At 56.7% G+C, this 26,621-nt stretch overlaps 2 protein-coding genes across 5 annotated transcripts in view; one reads left to right on the forward strand and one right to left on the reverse strand.

Annotated features, from left to right (window-relative positions):
- The first annotated feature begins 9,003 nt into the window (after positions 1 to 9,003).
- GALK1 (galactokinase 1) lies at positions 9,004 to 15,867 on the forward strand. The gene is made up of 8 exons (XM_043905503.1): positions 9,004 to 9,239; positions 9,962 to 10,151; positions 10,593 to 10,712; positions 10,904 to 11,039; positions 11,151 to 11,332; positions 15,219 to 15,369; positions 15,464 to 15,626; positions 15,726 to 15,867. The coding sequence occupies exons 1-8, from the start codon at positions 9,075 to 9,077 to the stop codon at positions 15,795 to 15,797; spliced, it is 1,179 nt and encodes a 392-aa protein (XP_043761438.1). The 5' UTR covers positions 9,004 to 9,074; the 3' UTR covers positions 15,798 to 15,867.
- A 117-nt stretch (positions 15,868 to 15,984) lies between these two features.
- The window catches only part of ITGB4 (integrin subunit beta 4), a 31,559-nt gene continuing 20,922 nt past the window's right edge, over positions 15,985 to 26,621 (reverse strand). Inside the window, exons 27-41 of one of the 4 annotated variants that reach the window (XM_043905499.1) lie at positions 25,923 to 26,127; positions 24,609 to 24,766; positions 24,084 to 24,264; positions 23,819 to 23,956; positions 21,410 to 21,592; positions 21,188 to 21,319; positions 19,428 to 19,607; positions 18,776 to 19,012; positions 18,467 to 18,625; positions 17,937 to 18,086; positions 17,216 to 17,404; positions 16,972 to 17,127; positions 16,722 to 16,886; positions 16,513 to 16,620; positions 15,985 to 16,398 (exon numbers count right to left, since the gene is read on the reverse strand). In XM_043905499.1, coding sequence (XP_043761434.1) covers positions 16,259 to 16,398; positions 16,513 to 16,620; positions 16,722 to 16,886; positions 16,972 to 17,127; positions 17,216 to 17,404; positions 17,937 to 18,086; positions 18,467 to 18,625; positions 18,776 to 19,012; positions 19,428 to 19,607; positions 21,188 to 21,319; positions 21,410 to 21,592; positions 23,819 to 23,956; positions 24,084 to 24,264; positions 24,609 to 24,766; positions 25,923 to 26,127 — 2,481 coding nt within the window. In that variant the 3' untranslated portion in view covers positions 15,985 to 16,258. The remainder of the gene's footprint in view (positions 16,399 to 16,512; positions 16,621 to 16,721; positions 16,887 to 16,971; positions 17,128 to 17,215; positions 17,405 to 17,936; positions 18,087 to 18,466; positions 18,626 to 18,775; positions 19,013 to 19,427; positions 19,608 to 21,187; positions 21,320 to 21,409; positions 21,593 to 23,818; positions 23,957 to 24,083; positions 24,265 to 24,608; positions 24,767 to 25,922; positions 26,128 to 26,621) is intronic. The other 3 variants (XM_043905501.1, XM_043905500.1, XM_043905502.1) reach the window with 3 other exon arrangements.

Here is a 26,621-nt window from a genome sequence, read left to right on the forward strand (position 1 = left end):
TAGATTTCTTTATACAAGTTATAACAAGTGCCCACAGGTGTAGAACTCGTTTTAAGTCTTAAGCTGCCTGTTTCGTGTGAAACTAGTGTTCCTAGCCAGTGATGGCTACCAGTGAAGTGTGAATATGGACACAAGAACTACAGTCAGACAAAAGCATTCTGTATGATTTGAAGTCAGTGGCTATAGAAAGATACACTGATACAGTTCAGTGGGATTTAAGTTTGGACTAGTTTCAAATACTAAGGGTTAAGGGGTTCCATTGGAAAGCAGCGAGTTAAATTAGGGTTGAGAATTGATAGTTTTTTCGAGGTGCCAAAAGTGGAATCTGATATAATAAACTGGTTTCCTAGAAGGTCCATCATAACGAGTTCTGACAGTTGATTCATTGTGTTCGTGAAGGATGTTGAAATCCTAGCCAGTGGAATGTGTGGTGGTGGGAACCCTGGCCAGTGGTGGTGTACCACTCAAGTACCACTCAAGTGGCTGATGCGTGAACTTGCCTGAAGTCTGCATCCTGAGGTCGAATTTTATTGGGCAACTTAGAATCTGCTGCGTAAATAGTAGAGCTTGCGCTTCCAGAGTTTATTTTTAACCCAGAAGGCAAAAGTACTTTCTGGTTAGGAAACTTCCCATATGTTATATCCCTGGGTTTAGGTAGTATGAAAAAAACAAAAATAAAGTTTTTAAAGTTTAGACTTATCTTTATGGTCTTCATTTGGATGATACGTTTTTTTCCACAAAATTTTCTCTGGGGAAATGTTCAGAAAGCTTTGGACCCTGCTCAGGTCTCCCCTGTCCTGGCCCCTTGCAAGCACTGCTTCTTGACTGGTGGTAGGTGTTGATGCTGGGACCTGTGCTTCAATTGGAGAGCAGGCCCCTTCTGGATCACTTTCAAGTAGGGCAGCGGAAGGTAGAGTGGGCCCTGTCAGCTGTCATTGGATCAGCAGGAAACTGGGCTTGCCCTGAAGTTTCTACAGGCAAAGGCCAACCTGTACACGGGGACGGGAACAACAGCAGGTCAGCAGTCTGCCTCAGGCTTACGGCCAACCTTCCATGGAGAAGGGTGAGTTTTCTGCACGCTTTTTGTGGCCGTTGTCACTGCGGGTGGTGTGGCCCATGAGGCGCAGAGCCTTGAGCACTTTTCCTGGGCACAGTCCTCCCCACTCCCTCCCCATCCCTTGACTTAAGTCACTTCATGGTAGTTAATCAGACTTCCCAGATGGGGCCAGTGGTGAAGAATTTTACCTGCCAATGCAGGAGTGGGTTCCATCCCTGGATCAGGATGATCCCCTGGAGAAGCAAATGGCCCCCTACACCAGTCAGTATTCTTGCCTGGAGAATTCCATGAACAAAGGAGCTTGACAGGCTACAGTCCATGGGGTTGCAAATAAGCCCCACCCCAGGCCCTGATAGAACACAGCTGAGCTGAGTGCTCTTTGTCTGCACTCCCCAGCTTCTTCCTCACCCCATTGGTGGTCCTGCCTGCCTCAGTATTCCTTAGGGATGTCAGCGGCCCAGACCGTCTCATCCAGCTGGGCCTGGCTTCTAGCCAGCAACTCCCACAAGCAAACCCACCTTCCACCTGTCTGCCTCAGGGTGAGGCTGGAGGAAGGAAGAACAGACCTTAGCTCGGCTTGCCGACCCAAATCATGCAGCACTCCCTGAGGGCTCATGTCCTTGGCCAGGTGGCCAGCCTCTGGACTCCCTTTTGGCCACAGGTCTAGGGACTGAGCAAGGCTTTGGGCCAAGGTGGGTGGGGGCAGCTGGAACAGGTTCAAGCTTATGCACAGAAGCTGAGCTGCAAGGTGGCGTCAGAGGCTGTCGTCCCTTCCGGGCTGGGGGGAGCGGTGCCTGCTCCCTGTGGTCAGGCTGACTGTCCAGCTGTCCCAGGCAGTGACGGATCCCGCCTTGACAACCATTGTTATTCCAGGCAGTCATGGGACTTCCATGTGAGGTGTCCCCACCTGAGCACTGCGTGCAGTGTCCAGCAAGGGTGAGGACCATCACTCATGCCCAGGAGCGGCACGTCTCAGCTTCTGCCCTGAGCAGAGGACCCTCCACCCCCATCCCACCTACCCCAATGCCCTTCCTGTGGGAGAGGGGAAGAGGTGGTGCAGTCACCTCTGCTATCAGCAAGATGGAGTGGAGGCGGCTCGTCAGTGAGGCTGTGACTCCTGGAGGAGCTGTAAGGCCAGTGATGTGCAGAGGGTCGTGGTCAGGCAGTCAGGGTCTGGGGTCTTCTCTGATAGCTGGCAGCCCCTGTTTAGGAAGTTGCAGTTCTGGGACCATACACAGTGCTTCCACTGAGAGTGGCCTGAAAGGGAGGAGGCCGTCTCCCAGCCACCAGTCCCAGTGATGAGAGGGGGCGCTGGGCTGCAAGCTTGGGGCTGGCAGCCTTTGCTGAGAGGTGTGGGAGGGACTGCACACGTTCCCAGGGTGGTGGTGCCCGGGCTCTGTTAACCTCTACCCCCTACTCCCCCTCTTTTGGACACACTGGGCCCCAGGACCATTCCCATAAACTCTTCACTGCCTTAGCACTGAGCCAAGAGCACCAGGAGAGGGAACAGGATGGGGTTGGGTCCAAGGCCCAGCCTTCATGCAACCTGAGAGTCTGGCTGAGCCCGGGGGCCTCTGCCCGCTCAGTGCCCGGTCTACGGCCAGTCTTGGTTCTCCTGCCCACCCACGGTGGCCTGGGCACTGGTCCTGCTGCAGTGCCTAGGGCGAGGTACAGGGAGCGTCAGCTGCAGCGGCATCCCCTGCCTGGCCATCAGCCGGGTAGTCATCAGAGGGCAGGAACTTCGGGGACACAGTGGGGTTCACCAAATAAAGACGGGACCTGCACCTGGCCCCCTCTTAGCAGGGGCCCTGGGGCCAGGGATGGACGAGAAGCTCCTGGCGCTCCAGAGGCAGGGCCTCTGGAGTCACGCCTGGCACACAGCAGAGACTCCAGGTGCTGGCCAACCCAATGGCCCTGGCAGCCCCACAGCACAGCTGGTTGGATTTGTTCCCAGCCCAGGTGGCAGTCAGTCAGGTTCCCAAGAGCTCTGCTTACTGGTCGGTCGACTTCCAAATTGGGAATGGGGGCTCCAGGGGTCCAGGAGAGCTGCTACCCCTCCTGTTCCTTACCAAGAGGCTAAGTTTGGGATCTTCAGTTAGCAGATGTCACAGGAGGTCAGAGTGCTCCCGGGGACAGGGTGGTTGCTGAGAGAACAATCTCAGGGTCAGACAGACCCGGGTTCAAGGCCCAGCTGTCCCACTTGGATGAGTTCCTTGATCCATTTGGGCTTCTTTCCCTCAACCATAAAATGGAGATAAAGCCAATGCCTACCGCATAGGCTTGTAAGGATTTAATAAAACAATCCGTGCAAAGTCTGGTGCCTTTTAAAAGATTTGACAACAAAAGTCTGGAGCACTGACCATTCAGAACAGGCACTGAACAACCAGTGCAGCCCTAGAGGCTGCATCTCAGTCCTGATACCAGGGCCCCCCACAAACTCACTATCAGTATTATCAATACTATAGAAGTTGTCATCATTATGAAACAGAAGGGCAAAGGGGGCCCAAATCAGAAGATAGGTTAACCCTGTGGGAACAACAAATAAGCCTCCCAGAATCCGTGTGAGGGAGAGCCATCTGCTGAGAGCAAGTATTTTCAGAGACTATCTTGGGAGATGTGGACCCAAGCCCCACCAGGAAGTCAGTCTTACTGGTGGTCCAGTGTCTAAGACCCTGCACTCCCAATGCAGGTGGCCGGGGCTTGAGCCTTAGTTAGGGAACTAGATCCCACAGCCACAACTAAAGGAAACCAGTCTTGTCTGTAATTGCAGTGGAGATGCCAGAGCTGCATGAAGCACAGAGACATTCACTGCATGAGGAAAGACCAGGTCTAGCAGCGAGGCCCCAAGGACTAAGAATTGAGCATATGGACAAGCAGAGGACAGACTTTGGGTAGCAGTGTCCCCTTTAAGGTGCCACCTTCCCCCCAATCTTGTGACATTTGGCCAGGAAATGGGAGGGAGAGTCAAAGGTCAGAAGCAGACTTCCTTCTGAACAAATTTTATGTAACATGCTAGACAGCATTCAAACACTGATAGTAAACAGTTCTTGTAGATGAAATCAGTATTTCAGAGTCCAGTGTGAGCCAACAGGAGAACTCGACCTTGGGTCAAATTAAGGTTTTCCAGGAACGACTGAAACTATACAAAAGATGAAGATGGGTGAAAAGGGCATCTTTTCAATCAAAATAAAACAATGGAAATTAAAAAAAAAAAAATGGTGTGAGCTGCTTAGTGGTCAGAATTCCTCCTCTCTCTCAGAAAGCTCTTTCCTCCTCTGTCGGGACATTTATCTCAGTGAGGGATGAGGGTTAGATTGAGACTATCCCCTATTGGACAGTGAGAGCCAGAGGCTCTTATCTGGCCCATTGCTTGCAGGAGAGTCCAACAATGTATTAATGGATGACTGATAATAACAGCAAATATTTATTCTGTGCTTACCAAGTGCCAGAGGCTGGGCTGGGCACTCTGTGAAGATGATCTCATTCACTTCCTCCTGAAACAGTCTGTCAGGAAGGAAACACCAGCCCCACGAGATGAATGAGAAACTGAGGCTCAGAGAGGATAAGTCATCTGACTCAGATATCACACTAGTAAGGACAGAGAGATTTGGGCTCAGAGTGGTTGGCCATCAGAGTTGAGGTGGGTAAATGATTCGAAGAGAAAGGGATCCTTGCTCCTACAAGGGGTCCTTACTCCCTACAAGGATGCATCTTTGCCTTGTATGGAGGCCAGGTTTGAGTTTACTTCCATTTCAACCAGCCCCAAGAACCACTCATTGTTTTATCTTGTTTTGTTTTACCTATGCCAAAAAATGCCTGTGCTTTACTGGGAATCAGTGAGTGAAAGTCGCTCAGTCATGTCGGACTCTTTGTGACTCCATGGACTAGAGCCTGCCAGGCTCCTCTGTCCATGGGATTCTCCAGGCAAGAATACTGGAGTGGGTTGCCATGCCCTCCTCCAGGGGATCTTCCCAACCCAGGGATCGAACCCTGGTCTCATGCACTGCAGGCAGATTCTTTTACCATCTGAGCCACCAGGGAAGCTGAGGAGTGCTCAAAAGGAGCAGGCCACCAGATGAAATTTGGAATTGCTTTTATTCTTGTTTTTTTAAAAAAAATTTATTAAGATGCAATGCATAAGGACTTCCCTGGTTGTCCAGCGGCTAAGATTCCAAGCTCCCAATGCAGAGGGCTCACGTTCGATTCCTGTTCAAAGAACTAGATTCCCCAGGCTGCAATGAAGATTAAAGGTCCTACATGTCGCAACTAAGACCCAGAATAGCCAAATAAGTTAAAAAAATAAAAATGCACCTACCATACAAGTTACCCATTTAAAGTGGTTTTAAAAACAGAAAAAGAGACACAGAAATACAGAACAGACTTTTGAACTCTGTGGGAGAAGGTGAGGGTGGGATGTTTCAAAAGAACAGCATGTATACTATCTATGGTGAAACAGATCACCAGCCCAGGTGGGATGCATGAGACAAGTGCTCGGGCCTGGTGCACTGGGAAGACCCAGAGGAATCGGGTGGAGAGGGAGATGGGAGGGGGGATCGGGATGGGGAATAAGTGTAAATCTATGGCTGATTCATATCAATGTATGACAAGACCCACTGAAATGTTGTGAAGTAATTAGCCTCCAACTAATAAAAAAATTAAAAAAAAAAAAAATAAAGTGGTTTTAATGTATTCACAGATATGGCAACCATTACCACTGTAAATTTTATAATGTTTTCGTCACTACAAAGAGAAGTTGGTATTCTTACTTATCACCTCTTATTCTCCCATTTCTCTCAGCCTCAAGCAACCAGTAATCTACTTTCTGTCTCTTTAGATTTGCCTATTGGACATTTTTGATTGATACACAATTTGTAGTCTTTTGTAACTGGCGTCCCTCATTTACTATGTTTTCAAGGCTCATCCATGCTGTAGCAGTTACCAGAACTTCATTCTTTTCATAGCTAAATATTCCACTGGGACTTCCCTGATGGTGCAGTGGTTAAGAATCTGCCTGCCAGTGCAGGGGACACAGGTTTGATCCCTGGTCCAGGAATACCCTACATCCCACAGAGCAACTAAGCCCGTGTGCTACAACTACTGAGCCTGAACTCCAGAGCCTTCGAGCTGCAACTACTGAGCCCACACGCCCTAGAGCCTGTGCACTGCAGCAGGAGAAGCCACCGCTAAGAGAAGCCCACGCGCCACAACTGAAGAGGAGCCCTCACTCTGCAGCTAGAGGAAGCCTGTTTGGGGCAGCGAAGGCACAGCACAGCCAAAAATAAATAATTTAAAAAATAGGACACCTTTTGTTTATCCATTTATCGCTTTCAGATCACTTCCACTTTTTGGCTAATGTGACTAGTGCTGCTCTGAACATTGGTACACAAGTTTTTGTGGGGACACATGTTTTCGTTTTCAATTCTCTTCAGTGTATATTGAGGAGTAAAGTTGCTTGGTCATACGATAACTCTACGATTAGCATGTTATGGCGCTGCTTAATAGTTTTACATTCCCATCAGCAGTGTATGAGGGTTTTGATTTCACCACATCCTCACCAACACTTGTTATTTTCTGTCTTTAAAAAAAATTTTTAGCCATCGTAATGAATGTGTAGTAGTATCTCATTGTGGCTTTGATTTGCCTTCTCTAAATAACTAATGATGTTGAACATCTTTTCATGTCTTCTTTGGAAAAATGTTCAAATCTTCTGCCCATTTTTTTCTAGCTTTAAAAACTTTTCTTTATTGATCCCCAGGACTTATCAGTAATCTTCTTCCCCCCTCATTTTAAGGTCGTCTTTTTTCCTATTGTAAGATTTTTTTTAAAGACTCAGCACTTCATTTTTTATTTATTTATTTTTATTTATTTGGTTGTATGGAGTCTTAGTTTCGGCCTGTGGGAATTCCGTTGCGTCATGTGGGATCTTTCGCTGTGCTGAGCAAGCTCCAGAGCGATTGCGCTACGTAGTGAAATAGGAGGGAAAGGGACAGGACACAACTTTTGAAAGAATGACATAGCCAGAGGACATATACCGATAACATAAACCGATTAGAATCAAATGGATCCAAGATGGCAGACAAGTCAATTTCCACTAGACCTTGATTCTCAATCAGCATGCTAAATGACACAGCCAGAGGCTCCAGGACGGTTCACCAAAAACTGGCCCAATTCCTGGAAATCGCTATCCCTTCCCCCAAATAGTTGAAATAATATCCCACTCAGCCTATGAAATTATCCAGTCCATAACAACTAACCATGCCACTTTTCAAGGCCACCACTCTTGACTTCTGTAATGGCCCATACTCTCTGTTAAGTGTGTTTCTCTCTGATCTGAATAAATCCACTTCTTACTTATCACTTTGTCTCTCACTGAATTGTTTGTGCGATGAAGATCAAGAACCTAAGCTTCGTTAGGTCATGAAACCAGGTCTATGATCTCAGTTGGAAGACTCTGGGTTTTGGCCGTGTTCAAGCTGCAGCCACGTGGGTTCAAGTCCCAGGTGGGGTTTTGACTGGGTTTGAGTCCCAGCACTAAGTCGATTCACTCATGTCTGACTCTTTGTGACCCCATGGACTGTAGCCCGCCAGGCTTCTCTGTCCATGGGATTCTCCAGGCAAGAATACTGGAGTGTGTTGCCATCTCCTTCTCCAGGGTTGAGTCCCAGTACATGGGTGTTTTTTTTTTTTTTAGTACATGGGTTTTAAGTCCCAATATGAGGTAAACTGTTTCAACTGCAGCACAAGAGCTGCTTTTTCCCCCTTCATGTGGGTTTATTGGAGAAGGAAATGGCACCCCACTCCAGTACTCTTGCCTGGAAAATCCCATGGATGTAGAAGCCTGGTAGGCTCCAGTCCACGGGTCACAAGAGTTAGACAAGACTGAGCGACTTCACTTTTACTTTTTATGTGGGTTCATACAAGGCGGATTCTTACCCACTGGACCACCAGGGAAGTCCCTTTTATACATTCTGATACAAGTCCTTAAAATATATGAGTTGCAGCTATTTTTTCCATTCTGTGAGTTGTCTTTTCACTTTTTTGATGGGGTCCTTAGATGTGCAAAAGTCTTTTACTTTGATGAAGTACACTTTGCCTATTTTTCTTTTGTTGCTTGTGCTCTGGAGTCATATCTAAACAACCACTGACTAAGCCAACATCCCAAAGGTTTACCCTTATGTTTACTTCTAGGAGTTTTCAGAGCTAACTTTTGAATGCTCTTGGGGCAACTTCTGAGCAGATCCCCAGCTACAGCCGGGGCCACAGCCCTCCACAAAACTCCCCTCCCTAATTTTAAACAGTCTGCTTATATTTCAGCCTTTCCCTTCCAAGGTTTCCTATGGAGTGTCCAACTGTGGACAAGCTTGAAGGTTTAGGATGCAGGTTGGTGAGAGAGGATGTCACATTCAGAACACCCGACTTTGGAACCAAGGTTCCTGACTGAGGAAGCACCTGCCTTGACAGCTGGGCCCATCACTGCCCACTACCACCCTCCTTACTGCCCCATTGCTAGGAGCTGGGACAGCGGGTCCACTCTAGGAAAGGATCCTACAGAAAGTGACTCCACCAAACTCGGGCTGTCCTTATCTCTATACTGATTGTCTGGCCACCCTCTTAGAGATTCCTGATCAGGGGTTGGTGACCTCTGCACGACTTTAGGACCTGGGAAAGCCCTTTGGGAGACCCAGGTGTGCTGGAGGCCAGCTCTGTAGCTCTGGCCGAGGTAGACGGCTGGGTGGATGGGTGTGACACAGAGGCCAAGGAAGAGCAGCTCAGATCTCTCGGTCCGGCCAATCCCCGCCGCGGTGGGCTCCCAGCGATCCTTCCCGAAGCCCGCCGCCAGCCCGCCCCCTCGCCCGCGGCCGGTGGATTGGGCCGGCTCGGCGGGCGGGGCGGGGCCGGGCCGGCGCGGCCCGGTTTGGGGCGGCGCGAGCAGCTACTGTGAGCCGACGCCGTGCGGCCCCGCCCCAGCATCCCGCGCCTACAGGACTGCGCCCGGCGGAGCCGCCGGGAGAGCGTCATGGCCGCTTCGGAGCAGCCCCAGGTCGGGGAGCTGCTGGCCAAGGCCCGGAGAGCCTTCCTGGAGGAGTTCGGGGCCGAGCCCGAGCTAGCCGTGTCGGCCCCGGGCCGCGTCAACCTCATCGGGGAACACACGGACTACAACCGGGGCCTGGTGCTGCCCATGGTGAGGGGCTGGGCGGGAGGCGCCCGCGCCCCGCGTGCACCGTTGCGCGGGCCGCTCCGAAGTTTCACTCCCGCCGCGTGTGGTGCCCGAGCACGTAGAGAGGCCCTCGGATGGGGCATTTCCCACGTCGGCAGGCAGGAAGGCGGGAATCCTCGAGGAAGTCGGCTGTGGACCGCTGATCCTCGCCGTCTCCCTGGGAGCCTCCTCGCGGTGTGGGGGAATGCGGAAGCGGGGGCGCAGGGATAGATCCTGGCGAAGTAAAGCCCTAAGCTTCCTGGTCCAGCCCGTTCAATTCGCAGAGGAGGGTCAGAGAGGGCTAGAGATCTGCCCAAGGTCACACAGCGGCGATTGGACTGCCTTAGCCTGGGGCCGTGTCCATTCTCGGTGCAGCCTGGCAGGTTGAGTGAGTACAGTGCCTCTGAGGTTGCCTCCAAATGGGGAAGCGCCAAAAGGAGCTCTTCTGTTGTTTTCCCTGTTGAACTCTCTCTTCCCCTTGCGTCACAGCCAGGAGCCCACGCTCAGGGCAGAGTTCAGGTCTGCACTCCGGAAGCACTGACCCTTCCCCCTGGGGCAGGACTCAAGCCCCCCAAGGCCTGATGAGCCGTCAGGCTCTTCCCCGGGACACTCCCCATTCCCTTCACCTGGAGCCCGGAGGTCAGCTCCCTGTCTGCCCCAGGGCCCCTGATATTGGGAGTTTTGCATACTTTTGTTTCTCCTGCCAGGCTCTGGAGCTTGTGACGGTGCTGGCGGGCAGCCCCCGTGAGGACGGGCTTGTCTCCCTCCTCACTACCTCTCAGGATGCTGACGAGCCCCGGCGGCTGCAGTTTCCCCTGCCCACAAGCCAGAGGCCACTGGAGCCTGGGACCCCTCACTGGGCCAACTACGTCAAGGGGGTGATTCAGCACTACCCAGGTATGGGGCCCGGGGCGGTGTCAGATTCCTTCGTGGGCCACAAAGCCAGTTAGCTCGTCTGACCCACTGTGGGGTAGGTGTGCAGAGTGGAGATTCCCCAGTGGGCAGGTGAGGAGACTGATACCCCCACGGGTTCCAGAACTAGCCCTGGGTTGCCCATCCAGTGATCCGAGGAGCCAGGACTCAAACCCCAACGTGTTGGTCTCCAGAGCCCTGCATCCGGACAACTGGGAGACTGTGTCTCAAGACCCTTAGGGTGGGAGGGTGGAGGGCAGCGGACCCCTTGGTCCAGCAGGTTGGTGACCTCTCACAGTTGAGACACATTCCCCCAGCAGCAGCTGCCAGGCAGTTGCCTCCCTTTGCATCAGAACGCCGCATACCCTTCTTGTGTTCATCCTTCCCGGTGGCCCATCTTACTGTCATCCATTCTTTCCCCTGCAGCTGCCCCCCTCCCTGGCTTCAGCGCAGTGGTGGTCAGCTCCGTGCCCCTGGGGGGTGGGCTCTCCAGCTCGGCGTCCCTGGAAGTGGCCACGTATACCTTCCTACAGCAGCTCTGCCCAGGTACCTCCCAGCCCCCACCCAGCCCTGTTTCCCCGAGGTCCTGTGATCAGAGCTTCCTACGCCAACCGTGGCCTTGGCGGGGTAGGGGGGGAATCTCCCTGGAACGTCACTGGAGCTACTGCTGCTCCCGCCTGCCGACCCCTCGTGCCCCGTCCTGGGCCCCAGCCTCCCCACCTCGCCCTGTGCCGCAGACTCGGGGACAATAGCTGCCCGGGCCCAGGTGTGTCAGCAGGCCGAGCACAGCTTCGCAGGGGTGCCCTGTGGCATCATGGACCAGTTCATCGCACTGCTGGGGCAGAGAGGCCATGCGCTGCTCATTGACTGCAGGTCAGGGGCTCCCCCCTTGGACCTCCCACCTCACAGGAGCTCCTGGATGGAGCTTGCAAGGCAAGCAGACACCCGGCCTTGTCATCTCCCCTCGCTCCATCTCCACCCCAGGTCCCTGGAGACAAGCCTGGTGCCGCTGTCAGACCCCAAGCTGGCCGTGCTCATCACCAACTCCAACGTCCGCCACTCACTGGGCTCCAGCGAGTATCCCCTGCGTCGGCGCCAGTGTGAAGAGGTGGCCCGGGCGCTGGGCAAGGAGAGCCTTCGAGAGGTACAGCTGGAGGAGCTAGAGGGTGAGTGGAGGGTGGCGGCTGGCGGGTGCGCTCTGTCCTGGAGACTGCTCGGCACCCTGAGGGGGCTGCTGAGCAGGGCGGGGCGGGGCCCAGATGTACTTCCTCTCGCCTCTCGGAATCTCTGCCAAGGTCTGCCCACTCCTGACACGGCTAACATAGGACTGCTTGATATCTCGATATCATTTTTTTATAATCTAAGAATTAAATATGCACCGTGGAAAATATAGAAAAGGGCAAAGAAGAAAATAACAAGCTATAAGATTGCTACCCAGAGATAGCCACTAAGCTTTTTTTTTTTTTTTTGGCTGCACTGGGTCTTTGTTGTGATGATTGGGCTTCTCCTGTGGAACATCGGCTCCAGGCACACTGGCTTCAGTAGTTGCAGCCCATGGGCTCAGTAGCTGTGGCGCATAGGCTTGGTTGTTCCCTGGCATGTGGAATCTTCCTTGATCAGGGATAGAACCTGTGTCCCCTGCATCGTCAGGCAGATTCTTAACCGCTGGACCACCAGGAAAGTCCTACTGTTAGCATTTTGATATATCTCCTTTAGTGGTTTTCTGTACCTGTGTTTTCTTTTTTAAAAATACTTAAAATTTTTTTTATTGAATTATGGTTGATTTACACTGTTGTGTTGGTTTCATCACCTGTATTTTCAAAGTTGAGTAAATACAGTATTGCTACCTGCCCTTTTATCACCTTTAACTCCCTCAGGACACTCCCTATACCATGAAAGGCCGGTCATCAACATGGCTTTTTTTTTCCCCAACAAAAGTTTACTCTTAAATGTACAATAGGTTCCAAGACAAGACAACACTTCATTGTAGCTATAGGTGGCAACAGATGTTAATGGCAGGGAGTCCAGAAGTTTAAACAGGAATGGAACTAAGAATCATCATTGCCTCAGGCACAAGGAACATTTTTTGGCCAGATTTCTTAATTCCTCCTGTGGGCAGGGGGCCTTTCGGCTTTGGCTTTTAGCTCCTCCTCCTGTTTGTGTTTGAATGCCTTATCTTCCTCGTCCCATCTCCTTGGCTTGCTTCTTGGGCTGCATCAGGGGCTGCTTCTTGCCATCTTTGAGGTCCGACATGGTGCCTGCCACCCCTTCCCCAGACCCTGCCACTGGAAGCTATTTTTTTTGGCTGCCTGGGGCTTTAGTTTCGGCATGTGGAATCTTTGGTTGCAGCATGTGAACTCTTAGTTGCAGCATGTGAGGCCTATTAATAGTTCCCTGGCCAGGGAACAATCATTGGTTCCAGGCCCCCTGATTTGTGAGCACAGAGTCTTAGCCACTGGACCACCAGGGAAGTCCCCATCAACATGGCTTTTTAAAGCTACTGTAGCATTTTAGCATATAGGTGCCCTTTAATTTACTTAACCAGTTTCTGATAATCACATCTAACACCGCGAGGGATGTTTTTATACATAATTCTTTCTCTGCGTTTTTCTCCTCTTTTCTCAGGATTAGATTGTTTGGAGTAGGATCACAGGGTCAAAAGATAACATGTATTTTTAAGTTTCCAGATATACATGGCCAGGAAGGTAGTCTGTTGAACAGTTTAAAGGTCATGTAAACATAAACTCATTGAATTCTCTCACAACTCTGTAGGACAGATATTACTCTCATCTTTAAACAGTTTTTATTTATTTATTACTTTTGACCGCCCTGGGCCTTTGTTGCTTTGCCTGAGCTTTCTCTAGTTGCGGCAGTCCGGGGCTGCTCTTGGCTGCGGTGCTGAGGCTTCTCGTTTTGGTGGTTCTAGGCACGAGTGCTTCGGTGGTGGCAGCTCCTGGGCTCAGTAACCGGTGCACGGGCTCAGCTGCTCCACAGCCTGTGGGATGCTCCCAGACCAGGAATCAAACCCGTGGCCCCAGCACTGGCAGGTGGAGTCTTATCCACTGCACCACCAGGGGAATCCCTCTCACTTTTTTGTGATGGGGATATACAGTGAGTGGCAAGGCTAAGACTTGATCCCAGGCAGATCAGTCCGGCCTGCTACCTTCCGGGCCAGGCTGCTGGCCTTAGGAGCTGCCCTCCCTGGCAGTGGGGAGCCCTTTTCAGGGACCATCTTGTCCTTCGTGGTGAACCAACATCTTTAGACCTTCCCCACCTGCTCTGTGCAGGTGACGGTGGTTGAGCTTTTTACCCTTGAGCACTTGGCTGTTTCTCCCCTCCTCCTCGGCCCTTCCATTCGCCACCCCCCCCCACCCCCCAGCCCTGGAGGTCTCTCTCTCCCTCAGGAATCGTGCTCCTCTCTGCCTGCCTTTCTGTCCTCCGCCTGCCTCCCCACCTTCTGCTTTTAAACATGCCCCGTCTTCTAACATCCTCATATGGAGTCTCCTTCCTATGCCAGTCCTCTGGGAAGGGTGCCCGATGCTCACGACCCGCATTTTCTCCTCTCTGTGTGCGTGCTGAGTCACTTCAGTCGTGTCCGACTCTTTGCGACCCCATGGACTGTAGCCTGCCAGGCTCCTCTGTCCATGGGATTCTCCAGGCAAGAATACTGGAGTGGGTTGCCGTTTCCTCCTCCAGGGGATCTTCCAAACCCAGGGATCAAACCCATGTCTCTCTGTGTCTCCTGCATTGGCAGGCGGGTTCTTTACCACTCATGCCACCTGGAAAGCCCTTTCTCCTCTACTCATTTCTGAGTCCTCTGAACCCGGTGGCTGGTTTCCCATGCCACCTGGTATGACAGCTCTCCTGGGGGCTGCCCTCGCCGCCCCCCCAGTGCTGGATCTGCTTGGTCAGAGCCCTGTTCCTCCTCCCGGGCCTGCCCCAGGCCCCAGGCTTTGTCCCCACCTCAACTCTGGCCACACCACCACCGCCCCACTGAGGACTCAGATGGGAGTCCAACCCCCATTCCCATCTGGGGTCCTGGAGCCTTCACCTGGCCCTGGCAGAACTCATCCTTCTCCTGGGCACCGCTCCTGACTTCACCTGTCTGTTATTTCCACACCCTTGTCACTCCCGTTTGAAACTTCAGTTACCCCTGAGTGCTTCCTGGCCCCCAGCCCCCTCGGGTCTCTGACCTCTTCCTCCTCCTCCCCTTCCTCCCCACATCAGGCCCCTCCTGGTCTCTGACGTTTAACAGCCGCCAGCTGGACTCCTGGCGCAGCCTCTCCCAGCGGGGCCCCTGCCCAAGGCGGTTACTTTTGTCATCCAGAGCTCAGCTCTGTCCTTCCCCGGCTCCAGAACCTCACTGGCACCCGGAATTAAGTTTGGAAGTCTCCTCAGTGTTCAGGGCCGCCCTTAGTGACTCGGCTGGCTGTGCTCACTTCAACATTGGCCAGTTGGACAGCCTGCTGGTTCCGTGGGGTATCCCAGGCAGACCTGGGTTGTACCCCAGTTTTGGATTCCTGGCCCTTGGAGGTTTCACTGTTAGTCCAGCAAAAACACCAGCAGAACCTTTCCTTTCTGTTCTGTCTTGGCCTCTGAAAGGCAGCAGTGTCCTGTTCGCTATGGAAGCAGTGAGTTTGGGGCTCAAACGGCTGTTTATTGAGTACCCACTGTGTGCCGGGCACGCTGGGGGCTCTGCATGTGTCTGCTCAGAGTTCTCCCCACACCCCGAATGAGGTGGGTCATGCCCCCTTTTTTGGCCACACTGCCCAGCACGTGGGATCTTAGTTCCCCAACCAGGGACTGAACCCATGCTCCCTAGAGTGGAAGCTTCGGGTCTTAACCACTGGACCCCCAGGGACGTCCTGGGTACCCCCTTTTGTAATTGAGGAGGTGAGGTCTGAAACCTTGCTCCCCAACCCGAGGTTCTACCCACGGCTTCGTCAGAACCAGAGTGGAGATGCCCCCGTGCACCCCCGGGGCCAGCGGCCTGGAGTCCACAGGGGCCCAGAGGCTGTGGTGGCGGGTCTGCTGAGCCCCTTTCCTCCCCAGCTGGCCGGGATCTGATGAGCATGGAGGCCTTCCGGCGGGCGCGGCACGTGGTGGGCGAGATCCAGCGCACGGCCCAGGCGGCAGCCGCCCTGCGCCGTGGTGATTACAGAGCCTTCGGCCGCCTCATGGTGGAGAGTCATCACTCACTCAGGTGAGGCCCCTGGGTGCCCGGCACCCCGCGGGCACACGTGTTCTAGCTGGGGCCGGCTCCAGGCCTCCCCCCTCCCCCCTTATCCTCTCCGCAGAGACGACTACGAGGTGAGCTGCCCCGAGCTGGATCAACTGGTGGAGGCCGCGCTCTCCGCGCCCGGGGTTTACGGCAGCCGCATGACGGGCGGTGGCTTCGGGGGCTGCACGGTGACCCTGCTGGAGGCCTCCGCCGCTCCCCGGGTGATGCAGCACATCCAGGTGGGCAGTGCTGGAATTGTGGGGCGCGGGGAGCAGGAGAGATGGGCTCCCAGGGCCCCGCTGAGTTCATACCACCCCCCCCCCACCCCCCGCCCACAGGAGCAGTACCGCGGGACCGCCACCTTCTACCTCTCCCAGGCGGCTGATGGCGCCAAGGTGCTGCGCTTATGAGGCCCTCGCCGGGACGGCACGCGGTGGGCCTCCCCTCCTGTCTGGGTGCTCAATAAACTTGTATCTCTGACTCTGATGCCCGCCTGCCTCAGGAGGTGGATGTGTGCTGGGGCATCAGAAAAGGGGTGTGTGAGAACCGCTCCCTGCTCTGGGCAGGCCCCAGAAACATGGTCAGGGCAGAACCAAGCAGTAGCAAAATCCTTTATTATAGTGCAGAACAAAGCCAGGTCCTTGTCATGCTGGGTCCAGCTCTTTGGTTACAAAGGGGCTCGGGCCTGGGGCAAGGGGGCAGCCAGAAGGGCCTTCCGGGACCTCTGCCCCCTCCGTGCCGCCCAGAGGACACGGCCAGAGGCAGCGGCCCTGTGATCAGCATGCAGGTGCGCTGGGCCACCAGGGGTCCAAGAATGGAGTAGCTGAGGCAGCGCCTGGGGGAGGGGGTGTGGCGGGGTGCTGCGGGGGGCTCAGGTCTGGAAGAACTGTTGGTCCACGTGGGTGCTGAGGGTCCCACTGGTGGTCAGCGTCCGGCTCACAAACTCCTCTGTCACGTGCCGCGTGAGGGAGCCACTTGCTTCCAGGTGCTGGGAGCCCAGGGTGAGTCCATCTGCAGGGGAAGAAGCGTTGAAGGACCCACCCCCCGGGGTCCTGACCACGCCCCCCGCTTCCTGTTAGCTCTGTTTCCCCGGGGAGAGCCAGGAGCCCCCACCAGGCAACTCACCCAGTAGGAAGGGCTCAGTGGTGCTGGAGTGGGTGGTGATGCTGCTGTATTCCCCTGACACTGGGTGCTGGAAGAGCCCCGAGTGGCTGCCCAGCTGGGGGAAGGGTCCTGGAGAGGGGGGGGGCGGGGGGTGCGTAGTTAGAGGATGCTGCCAGGAGAGGGCGTGGCCAGAGAAGGGGCGGGGCTGGAGAAGGGGCGAGGAAGCCTGCCTCCATCCTGGGACTCGATGGTGATGATCCCCTCGCGCTCCGGCCCGAAGCCTTGGGTGGTCTTGGCCTGCACCTTGAACTTGTAGGGCACGTTCTCGCTGAGACCGGGCACGGTCAGCCGGCTCTCAGGGCTGTCGCCGTCCACCAGGAACGTGGTGGCTGGCTCTGGGCAGGGAAGATCCCTTTCAGTCTCTGCAGCTCCCTCTCCACCCTTCCCCTCCCCTGCCCCCCTACCCGGGGCGGGCAGCACCTCCTCCGTGGGCCATCTCACACGTCACCAGGTAGCCCAGAATGTCGCCGTCCGGCCTGCGGGGCCGCTCCCAGCTCAGCTGCAGAGAGTCGGGGCTCAGGGCCGTGAACACCAGCGGGCCGGGGGCGCTGGGCGTGCTCAAAGTGAAGGCGGAGCCTGGGGATAGCGAGGAAGCTTGTCAGGGGTTGGGTGGGTGTCTGAGTGCCAGGTGGGGGCACCTGAGGGGGTGGGGGCGGCAACTCACCGGGCAGGGGGCAGAGTGGGCTCTGCGGGTGCACCTGCGACTCGATGGTGATGACGCCCTCGCGCTCTGGGCCCCAGCCCTGCTGGCTCTGGGCCCGCACGCGGAACACGTAGGAGTGGTTGGGCAGGAGGTCCTCCACCACCACCGAGGTCTGGCTGGGGTTGGGGATGTTGAGGCGATACAGCTCACCTGGGTGGGGGACGGAGGCAGACAGCGGAGCAGCCTCATTCCTCATTCCTAACCCCTGGCCTGATCCCGCCCCTCCCCGAGACTGCAGCCCAGACATGGTCATCACCCAGCCAGGGTCAGCTGTGTTTGGGGCACAGGTGGGGTCGGCCTTGTGTGGTGTGGTTGGTGGTTCAGGTTGTGCACTATACAAAGGGTGTGTGGAGCCTGAAATCCCATCTGTGTATGATGGCTGTTTACGGGCCCAGGTCATGCCTGTCCAGAGAAGTGCCACTTCTCATAGCCCAGCAGAGAGGCCCTGGGTCCCTAAGCAAAACCTTGCAGGGGAACTGATCGGAGAGAGGTTCAGGGAGATGGCTGAGGACGCAGCGGAATAGGGAAGGCAGTGAAGGGGACAGTGGGGGACTCGGAAGAGAAAGACCCTCTCAGAAAGGCAGGGGGGGTGGGAGTGGGGCCCGTTAGTGGTCAAGTGGCTCGGCTGGGCTCCTGACAGCCCGAGCCCCTGTTTGTCAGCCCGCCAGCAGCCAGGCCTCACCGCCGTTCAGCAGCTGGTACTCCACGCTGTAGCCCTGTAGCGCACGCTCACACTGCGGCTCCTGCCAGCTCACTTTCAGAGACGTGGGTCCGAGGGCAGAGAACACCAGGCGGGTGGGTGTGTTGGGCACACCCGCAGCCAGGCGGGAGCCTGCAGATGCGGGGGGAGGCGCAGTCAGCCTGCGGCGGGGGTGTCTGGGCAGGAGTCCCTGGTTCTCAGCCACACCTCCCTGACCGCTGGCCAGGCAGCCCACTCAGCCCTGCAGCACCCTCTCCAGGCCGCCCAGGGCCTCCCCACCGCACTCGGGGGGAGCGGGCTCTGCCTGAGCTGGCCGGCCCCCCACCCTCCTCAGCTGGTCCCTCTCCTGCCCTAGCCCCAGCCCAGCACCCTGGGAGGACAGGCCGCTTTAGGCACCAGCGTGGATGTGGATGGAATGGAGAGTGAGGAGGCGCGGGCAATGCTGATGGTGGGTGGATGGTGACATGGAGCCGGACAGCCAGGGAGACGCAGGACGGCCACCCCTGTACTACCTGGGCCCCAAGAGGGCGCTGCTGGCTGCCCAGCCAGGATTATAGAGTCTCTCAAGTCCCCGGAGCGGGGGGCCCCCTTCATCTGAGCCCGACTCCGGGACCCCAGGGCCCAGGACAGCGGAAGCCTGCTCCTCCCGTGTTCCCAGATGGGAGGGAGGCCTAGGGCAGGACAAAATATGAGTGAGCCGTGGCGGGGCGGGTGTGCGTGTTGGACGATGGGCAGCGGGGGGACAGCAGCCCCCGCCCCGCCTCCAGGAGCTGGAAGAGAGGAAGGATGGGCCGGAGGCCCGGGGAGGGGGCGGCACTCACTCTGGGAGGAGAGGGAGGTGAGGGTGGAGTAGTCCCTGGGCAGCGTGGCCGAGTGTGAGTGCTCCGTGCGGGTCAGCGAGTGGTAGTCCCGCGTGAGGGTGGACGAGGTGCTCAGCATGCGGTGGGGGAGCTGCGGGCTCAGGTGGGTGCCGTGGGCCGCAGTGCTCACGGTCATCCTGTGCAGGGAGTTGGCGCTGCCCGGGAAGGCAAAGTCCATCCGCCCGTTCACCAGGTGCTCTGCGGGGACAGGGCAGGGTCACTCCCACAGGCCCGGCCGCAGACCCCGGAGCCCCGAGGGTCAGGCTGCTGCAGCCCTGGGAGTTCCGGGGGGTTATCTACCTACCCTCCGGGGGCCCCCTGGCATCAAAACACCCAGCCTCCCTCTGCCCACCAGGGACAGAGGCCCCTGGAGGAGTCCACGGCCCCCCACCCCCGCAGGCTTCTGGAACGCAGGTCCCCTGGCCCAGCAGGAGGCCCCCCACGGACCCGACCTCCGCTGGGGCCTCGCAGCCCCTGCAGTCGGCCCCGCCCTGGGGAGAGCCCACACGCCTCCCTGGGGTCCCCCGGCTCTGGGGTCCCCTGGCAAGCCAGCCTGGCTGCGGTGGGCTCTGGCTGCAGCTGAGGTGGGTGCGGGTAGGGGCGTGCCGGTCACCTCCCTCCCCGCCGGCGCCCCGCGCGCCCCCATCGGCAGCGCCGTCTCCCGGGGGCCCGGAGTCAGAGGAGAGCCGGCTGCCGGCGGACAGGCGCGGGATGAGCTCCGGGGGCAGCCGCCACGTGACGCGCCGCAGGTCCAGCTCCTCCCCCAGCAGGGGCTCGAACTTCCAGCCGCCGCCTTGGGAACAACGAAGGGCCGCGTTGGCACCGCCAGGGGGCGCAGGGGGCGCGGAGAAGGGCCGGCGTTCCCCCGGCTCTGAGATCTGGGTGTGCTGCGGCGGGGAGCCAGCGGCAGGCGGGACCCTCAGCCCGGAGGTGTTAAGAGGGCGGCCTGGGCCGCTGCTGGCGAGGGAAGACGCCCTGGACCAGAGCCCTGGCTCTGCTCTGAGCCTGCTTCCGGTCTGGATGAGGGAGGGAGTGATGTCTCCCCGGCCTGCCTCCCAGCGAGTTCCAGCAGCCGGAGTAGATCTGTGTAGTGCCGACAAGCTGGGGAACCTGATTCATACCAGCTGCTCTCTCTACCCCATACTCTCAAAACCCTCAAGACCTCTGAACCCTAGCTTGACTCCATGGAGGCCTCATGTAGGTAAGGAAGGACGAAAACACAAATCCTGGGGCTTCCCTGGTGGCTCAGTGGTAAAGAATCTACCTGCCAATGCAGGAAAAACAGGTTTGATCCCTGGTCTGTGACCCAACGGAACTGAACGGAACCTGGAAGATCCCACATGCCGCGGAGTAACTAAGCCTATAGGTCAGAACTACTGAGTTGCAACTACCAAGCCCTAGAGCCCGTCTTGCTCCACAGTAAGAGAAGCCACCACGATGAGAAGCCTGCCTGGCAACGAAGACCCAGCAGAGTCAAAAATAAATTACATAAAAAGGAAATACAAATCCTGGTGGATTTTCACTCAGCCTAGTATGATTGGCATCCCATTCCACAGATCAGAAAACTGAGGCAGAGAATGTACGTGATTCATCTGAATTCCCACAGTGGTGGTTTAGTCACTAAGTCCTGTCCGACTCTTGCCCCATGGACTCCATGGACTGTGGCCCGCCAGGCTCCTCTGTCCATGGGATTGTCCAGGCAAGAATACTGGAGTGGGTTGCCATTTCCTTCTCCAGGGGATCTTTCCAACCCAGGAATTGAACCCAGGTCTCCTGCATTGCAGGCAGATTCTGTACCAACTGAGCTATAAGGGAAGCTGTCCCGCAGTGAAGCCAGAGCTAAAACAGACCCCAAGCATCCCAGTCGAGGGCTCCTTGCATCACACTGTCCAGGAATCCAAGAGGGAAGCAGAACAGGGCCATGCAAGGAGCACTGCTCTGGGGCCCCCGAGCCAGTGGCTATTCTGGGGCTCCTGGACCAGGCTTGCCTCCTCGCCTGAAGCCCTGTGTCTGGGAGGTGCCCTGGGTGTCCTGACGGCACTGCACAGCTGGTGAGCCCTCCACTCTCAAACCTGTGTTTCCAATCTCATGTGCACAAGCCCGTGTGCATGTGCCCCAAGCCCATGTCTGTCTGTCTGTCTGTCTGTCTGTCCTCACACAGAGACGTGCACACCAGTCCTATGAACCGTGTCGGCTTTGTCCCCTCTGTACCCAGAGCCAGAATGCTGATCGTTGATTTTGCAGAGGGGACTTTCCATCTTGATCTTCGTGCCCAGTGGTCACTGGCCCCTTCGCTGTCTCTGGACACCAGCGAGAGCCCCACTCTCTACCCAGGACCCCCACCATCCTCGCCAGGATCCCTGGCCCACTCACCGGTGTCATCAGAGACGCTGGGCCTCTGGCTGCCGGCTGGGGAGCGGAGCACGTCATCGCTGTACATGAGGAAGCTCTCGTAGTCCTCCCCACTCTGGGCGTCCACGATGGGGATGTCAGGGATGATGGGGACTGTGGGGCGAGGGGAGGGGTGAGCCAGGGCCCAGACCTCAGACCCCTGCCCGCCCCTGGCCGCCCCGTGCCTCCCTGCCCCCTACTCACTAGACATGGGTCGCTTGGGCTGGGTGGCGAGGTTGATGATGGCCTCCCGCTCAGGCCCCCAGCCTGCTCCATTGCGAGCCTTGACCGTGTAGCGGTACGGCTGGGACTCGCGCAGGTTCTCGATGAGCAGCGTCCGCTTCTTGGGGCCGTCCACCAGCACCTTCTTCATGGGCCCGATGGGTCCTGGGGCAGGGAGAGCGCCTCAGAAGGGTCTGGCCCCAGCCTGGCCCCGGTCTCGGATGCCCCAGGACCGTCATGCGGCCCCTGAACTGCACCCAGGGGTGCAGGGGGACAAGGCAGGGAAAGGGCAACTGTTGATGCCCAGCCACGAGCCAAGCCCTGAGAACCTGGGTATGACTGGCTTAGAGAAGTGTTGCTAGGGCTCCACGGGGTTCATCGCTAAGGTGAATGGCAGAGATACACTAGACTCAGGTCAGCCCCGAGTCACCTCAACCAGTTGGTAAAGGTCCTACATTCACGTGCGTCTGAGCGAGACTGGCTCCAGAGCCAAGAGTGCCATCACCACCTGTGCCTCACCGTCCCCAACCAAACCCCACATGCTCTGTTGGGAAATCCAAAGTGGAGACATTTGGGGACTTCCCTGGTGGTCCAGGGGCTAAGACCTTGCTCTCCCAATGCAGGGGACCCGGGTTCAATCCTTGGTCAAAGAACTAGATCCCACATGTTGTTGCTGAGTGGCCAAGTTGTGTCTGACTCTTTTGCAACCCCATGGACTGTAGCCCTTGAGGTTCTTCTGTCCATGGGATTTCCCAGGCAAGAACACTGGAGTGGGTTGCCATTTCCTCCTCCAGGGGATCTTCCCAACCCAGAGATCGAACCCAGATCTCCCACATTGGCAGGTGGATTCTCTACCACTGAGCCACTAGCGAAGCCCCAGATCCCACAGGCCACAACTGAAAAGATCCTGCGTGCCACAATGAAGACTGGACATCCCGCATGCCCCGACGAAGACCCGGCACAACCAAAACAATAAATAAAAAGTATTTTAAAAGTGGAGACACTCAGACACTCGCCATGGCTGCCCTGGTCATCTGGGCAAGGACAGGAGGAGAGAGGCAGGCCTGATCCTGCAGCCGGGGACAGGCTGAGGCCTGCGGGAGCTGAGGGCGCCGGGGTGGGGTGGAGGTTGCACAAGAGTCAGTTAGCCGGGAGCAGAGGTGAGGCAGTTCCCCCACACCCAGGAGGGAGGACACGCAGCCCTGGGAGGGGGAGGAAGAGACCCCAGGCTGCTCTGACTTACAGTGCCTAGGGGCCCTGACCTGAAAAGATGGGGCCCTCTGGGTGATCAGAAGACATCCCAGTGTCCGAGGGGTCCAAAGGAGGGCTCTTGGGGAAAACCCCACCTATGAAGCTTGATGCTGTCTGATAAGAAAGTGGCTGTGCTCCAAGAACTCGCTGATGTTGGACCACTGCCTGGGGGAGGTCTCTGAGTGCTGAGGTGGGGGCCCCCCTTACATCTGTCTGCCAGGGGGAGAAGGGAAGGGGGCCACCCCAAAGTGCTGATGCCCTTGGGTCAGGAGGGCTTCCTCACATGTTTGTGAGACAGGAGCTAAGACTGTGGGCCGAAAGCATCAGTCACGCCTGGTTAAGATTAAAGGCCGGGTCAGAAAAGACTTCCTGACAGTGGTCCATGGGTGGACCAGGAGTCGCCAACAGAAAGAGCCAAGGTGTGACGCAGCAGCTGAGAAGGTTGTGTTTGGTAGGCCAAGCTAACAGAGCAAGGAGCCTGAGGCCCAGAACAATCCCTGGTGGGCCACTAGGGAGTGCTAAGCCTGACCCACTTTAGGGTCCACAGGTTGCATCTGGGGGTGCGAAGCTCTGCATCCCTGGGATGAACTGGTGAGGATGCAAAGAGGAGGGCCCTGCACCAGGCAAGAGCAGGGCACTGAGTTCCCTTGAAAAGTTTTCCATCCTGACAATTGCAGGGGTCACCTCTCCCTTCCAGGACGGGAGAAAAATAAAAGAGTTCTGCCAGGTGCTCTGGCCTAGGGCTGCCAGATAACATATTGCATGAAATGTACTAGAAAAATTGTTTGTCTGAAGTTCAGGGCGTCCTCTGCTTTTTATTTGCTAAATCTCTCTACCCTGGCCTGAAGAGACCCATGTAGAATTGAGCCTCTCTCGTTGACCTGCGTGGGCAGGCACTGTGACCCCATTGCACACACATAACCTCAGGCCCTTCCATCCTCACCTGCCCTGGGAGCTTCTGGGCTCTGCTTTGGAATGCAACTAACTCAGCCCAAACCTGACCACAAACTTAATGATGCCCCCAGGCAACCAGACATGGGGATTCATCCACTGACCTGGGGGCTGTGACCTCCTCCCGTTCTCCGCACCCTCCTACCCCACCCCCCTCCCTGGGGGCAGAAGGAGAGGGCGGGCCCTTACGGTTGTCCTCATTGACCAGGCCGTAGCAGACCTCGTAGGCTGTGATCTCGCCGTTGGTCTCGGCCGGCTCGGCCCAGCTCAGCTGGGTCACCGTGGAGGAGACGACGTTGAAGGCCAGACGCCCGGGCTCACTGGGCACTGGGTGGGGCAGAGGGGGTGCAGGAAGAGCGCTGTCAACAGCGGACAAAGGGGCAGAGCTCTGGGCGGGGCGGGGCCGGGCAGGCTGGCATCCGGGTGGCCGGGGATGGATGTGGCGGGGCCTCACCTTCCTGGTGGGTGCGACAGGACACCGGGGAGCTGTAGGGGCCCTCGCCCTGAGCCCCGTAGGCGCACACCTTCATCTCGTAGTCGCAGTGCGGGTACAGGTTGGTGAGCTCCACCGAGGGCGCCTTGCTGTCGAGCAGGTGGGCTTCGGACTCGGAGTCACCCTGGATCCAGTACTTCACCTGTGCCCAGGCCGGGGCTGGTCAGTGGGGGGCAGCTGGCAGAGCCCACTGTCCCTCCGCTGAGCCCCGCCCTTACGGTCCCGTGGGCACACAGACGTGGAAGGATTGAGCGCCCTGCCAGGCGCACGCAGCAGGGCTGGCACAGAGCACAGGTGTTTCCGGGTTTGGGGGGCCACTTTCCAGGGACTTCTTTCTCCCTCAGGGGCAGATGGGGGTTCCCCACCCACTGAGGCCAAGCACGCCCTCTCCTCTCCCTGGGGCCCTCTCTGGCCTCGGCGGGCCCATCTCTGCCACGTGTGCCCGGCTCCCCCATCCACCTGCCTCGTCGCGCCCCCCCACCTTACCCGGTACCCTGTCGGCTTGCCAGGAGGCGGCAGCCAGTTGAAGTGGATCTTCCGGGACCCAGCAGCCTTGGCATTGGGGTTCTGTGGGGCACCCAGGTCGCCCCGGGGCGGTGGGGGTGATGACACGGTCTGGTTCATTACGCTCCGGTCCAGCTCATCTGCAGGGTGTCAAGCCAGGGCAGGGCAGTCAGCAGAGACTCCTCTCTGGCTTTGGGGGGCAGGAACCCATCTGCACCACCAGGGGGCACCATATGCCCAGTTAAACACCAAGGCTCCTTCTCTCTCACATCACATGAATGGCTGTGAGAGGTGGACTATAAAGAGCGCTGAGCACCAAAGTATTGATGCTTTTGAACTGTGTTGGAGAAGACTCCTGAGAGTCCCTTGGACTGCAAGGAGATCCAACCAGCCCATCCTAAAGGAAGTCAGTCCTGAATGTTCACCGGAAGGACTGATGCTGAAGCTGAAACTCCAATACTTTGGCCACCTGATGCGAAGAACTGACTCATTGGAAAAGACCCTGATGCTGGGAAAGATTGAGGGCAGGAGGAGAAGGGGACGACAGAGAATGAGATGGTTGGATGGCATCACCGACTCGATGGACATGAGATTGAGTAAACTCCAGGAGTTGGTGATGGACAGGGAGGCCTGGTGTGCTGCGGTCCATGGGGTCACAAAGAGTCAGACATGACTGAGTGACTGAATTGAATCTTCCTCCTGCTCCAGGAGGACCCAGGAGGATCTCTAGAGGGATGAGGGCTTGCCCTCTTTGTCCCTTTGGCAGCCAAGGTGTGCCCCACGGAGAACATTTTCTCTTCCCAATGCCCTTCCTCTCTCCCCTACCCCAAGACTCCTCCTCCGCCCCCACCCTCTTGGCAAATCGCCTCTCCAGGGTGGGCTCACAGGCCCCTCTATACTGGAACCTAAGGGCCCGTAAGAAGTGTTTCACCCCTTCTGGAACACTTGCATTTTAGCTTGAACTAAGGCTGAAGTCGTCAAAGGGCTAAGGCCAAATGGCGGGATTCCAAGCCAGCGGCAGGCCGGTGGCCACATGGCCCCAGTCTCTCTGATTGACAGCAGGGTTGCCAGATAAATACAAGATGCCTAGTTAAACTGGAATTTCACGCAAAGATACTTTTAAAGAGTAAGTACTTTCCCAATAGTGCATGGGATATACTTATATTACAAGCTCAGTTGTATTTTGTCTGAGATTCAAATTTAACTGAGCATCCTGTATTTTTACCGGCTGAGACTGTCAAGAAGCCCCTAGCCCTCCCTCCCCACCTGCTTAACCTGACCCCAGGCTCCGGCTACCTCGGTCCCCAATGATGACGGTGGCAGACTGCGGCTGGCCCAGGCGGGCCCCGAACTTGGGGTTGCTGAGTTGGATGTAGAAGCGGCGGGTCTGGGGGCCCCGCAGGAGGGAGTCCATCTCCTGCAGCTCCAGGAGCTTCACCTGCAGTTCCTTCCAGGTCTCCCCAGGTTGGAACAGCAGCTCACCCTCTGCGGGGATGTAGTCCTAGGAATGGCAAGGGGTCAGAGTTGGAGCAGGCCTGGGAGATGTGCCATGGCCACACCCCCATCCTCCACCCCCACCCCACAGCCAATGCAGAGACCCTCACGCACAGACTGTCCCACGTGGACACGGAATGGCTCCTGTTTATACAGCACCTCGTGGGCATCAAGCACTTTCCAGATACTAGCTCGTTTCATCCTCGGGGCAGAGTGAGGTAGAGATATTACTGTCCCCATTTTACAGATCAGGTAACTGAGGAACACAGAGGTAAAGAAAGCTGCCCAAGTTCACACAGGTAGTTGTGGTGCAGCTGGGATTTGAACCAAGGCACAGAGAGACAGGGATGAAGATAAAGGGGGTGAGAGAGACAAGGATGCAGATACTGGAGGGTCCCACACAGGCAGGCACTCAGCCAGGGGCGCTGAGATTTGCAGGCCTCACCTAGGAGGGAGGAAACGTTCCCCACCCTGGGGCTCTAAAGTCTGGATCCCACCAGC

The sequence above is a fragment of the Cervus elaphus genome, chromosome 5, assembly GCF_910594005.1.
Source record: "Cervus elaphus chromosome 5, mCerEla1.1, whole genome shotgun sequence".
Taxonomy (NCBI): Eukaryota; Metazoa; Chordata; class Mammalia; order Artiodactyla; family Cervidae; genus Cervus; species Cervus elaphus.

What these genes read in the sequence shown, in the direction of transcription:
- GALK1 (XM_043905503.1), top strand. Translation starts at nt 9,075, where the DNA reads ATGGCCGCTTCGGAGCAGCCCCAGGTCGGGGAGCTGCTGGCCAAGGCC. An exon ending in GAGAGTCATCACTCACTCAG is followed by an intron (nt 15,370 to 15,463) that starts GTGAGGCCCCTG and finishes TCCTCTCCGCAG; the next exon opens with AGACGACTACGAGGTGAGCT. An exon ending in GGGTGATGCAGCACATCCAG is followed by an intron (nt 15,627 to 15,725) that starts GTGGGCAGTGCT and finishes CCCCGCCCACAG; the next exon opens with GAGCAGTACCGCGGGACCGC.